The sequence below is a fragment of the Rhincodon typus genome, unplaced genomic scaffold (assembly GCF_021869965.1).
Source record: "Rhincodon typus isolate 14 unplaced genomic scaffold, sRhiTyp1.1 hic_rhity00004542, whole genome shotgun sequence".
NCBI classification, from domain to species: Eukaryota; Metazoa; Chordata; class Chondrichthyes; order Orectolobiformes; family Rhincodontidae; genus Rhincodon; species Rhincodon typus.
In genome coordinates, this window is record NW_025970180.1 from 11902 (window position 1) to 12761 (window position 860).

Below are 860 nucleotides of genomic sequence, written 5' to 3' on the forward strand. Positions count from 1 at the left end.
CACTCCCATTGTACACAATCCCAATGGACCCAAACCCCTTCCCATTCGCTCCCACTCTACACAATCCCAATGGACCCAAACCCCTTCCCATTCACTCCCATTGTACACAATCCCAATGGACCCAAACCCCTTCCCATTCGCTCCCACTCTACACAATCCCAATGGACCCAAACCCCTTCCCATTCACTCCCATTGTACACAATCCCAATGGACCCAAACCCCTTCCCATTCACTCCCACTCGACACAATCCCAATGGACCCAAACCCCTTCCCATTCACTCCCACTCTACACAATCCCAATGGACCCAAACCCCTTCCCATTCACTCCCACTCTACACAATCCCAATGGACCCAAACCCTTTCCCATTCACTCCCACTGTACATGCTCCTCTTGGCTAAGGATGTCAGTTGAATGGGCTATCTCGTAACAAATACAAAGCTCTTGTGGGATCCTACTGTGTTCCCTCATGCAGTTAAGGTCCACGTTTGGCAAGGTCCAGAGGCATGGAAAGGCACTATATAAATGCAACTCTTTCTTATTCTGCTGATTCCACCGCTCCACTGGGGCTTGCCCTTGCACTTGTGAGTCCTACCTGTAACGTTCGGCTCCCATGCAGCGCGCCTATTGCAGCCTGTGCTTCAAAATGCGTCTGGAACTTCACAAAGGCACAACCTGTTCAAACAGGGAACCATTAGCATGGGACCCCAGAGGGTAAGGTCAGTGTCAACTCCGGAAATGGTCGCAATTTACCCACCAGACCAAGTTTCACAGCAGTCACTCAATGTTAGTATCAGCACCCTCACAGAGCGGGATACACAATCCCACAGGGAGTGGGGGGAGAATGGGCGACTCACTCCCA

At 51.4% G+C, this 860-nt stretch overlaps 1 protein-coding gene across 1 annotated transcript in view; it reads right to left on the minus strand.

Annotated features, from left to right (window-relative positions):
- LOC109926614 (CUGBP Elav-like family member 3-B) overlaps positions 1 to 673 on the minus strand; it is a gene marked incomplete at its 5' end in the record, with an annotated part of 4895 nt that extends 4222 nt beyond the window's left edge. The window contains one exon of the mRNA XM_048593912.1: positions 594 to 673. Within this exon, the coding sequence (XP_048449869.1) occupies positions 594 to 673 (80 nt within the window). The remainder of the gene's footprint in view (positions 1 to 593) is intronic.
- Positions 674 to 860: the final 187 nt, after the last annotated feature.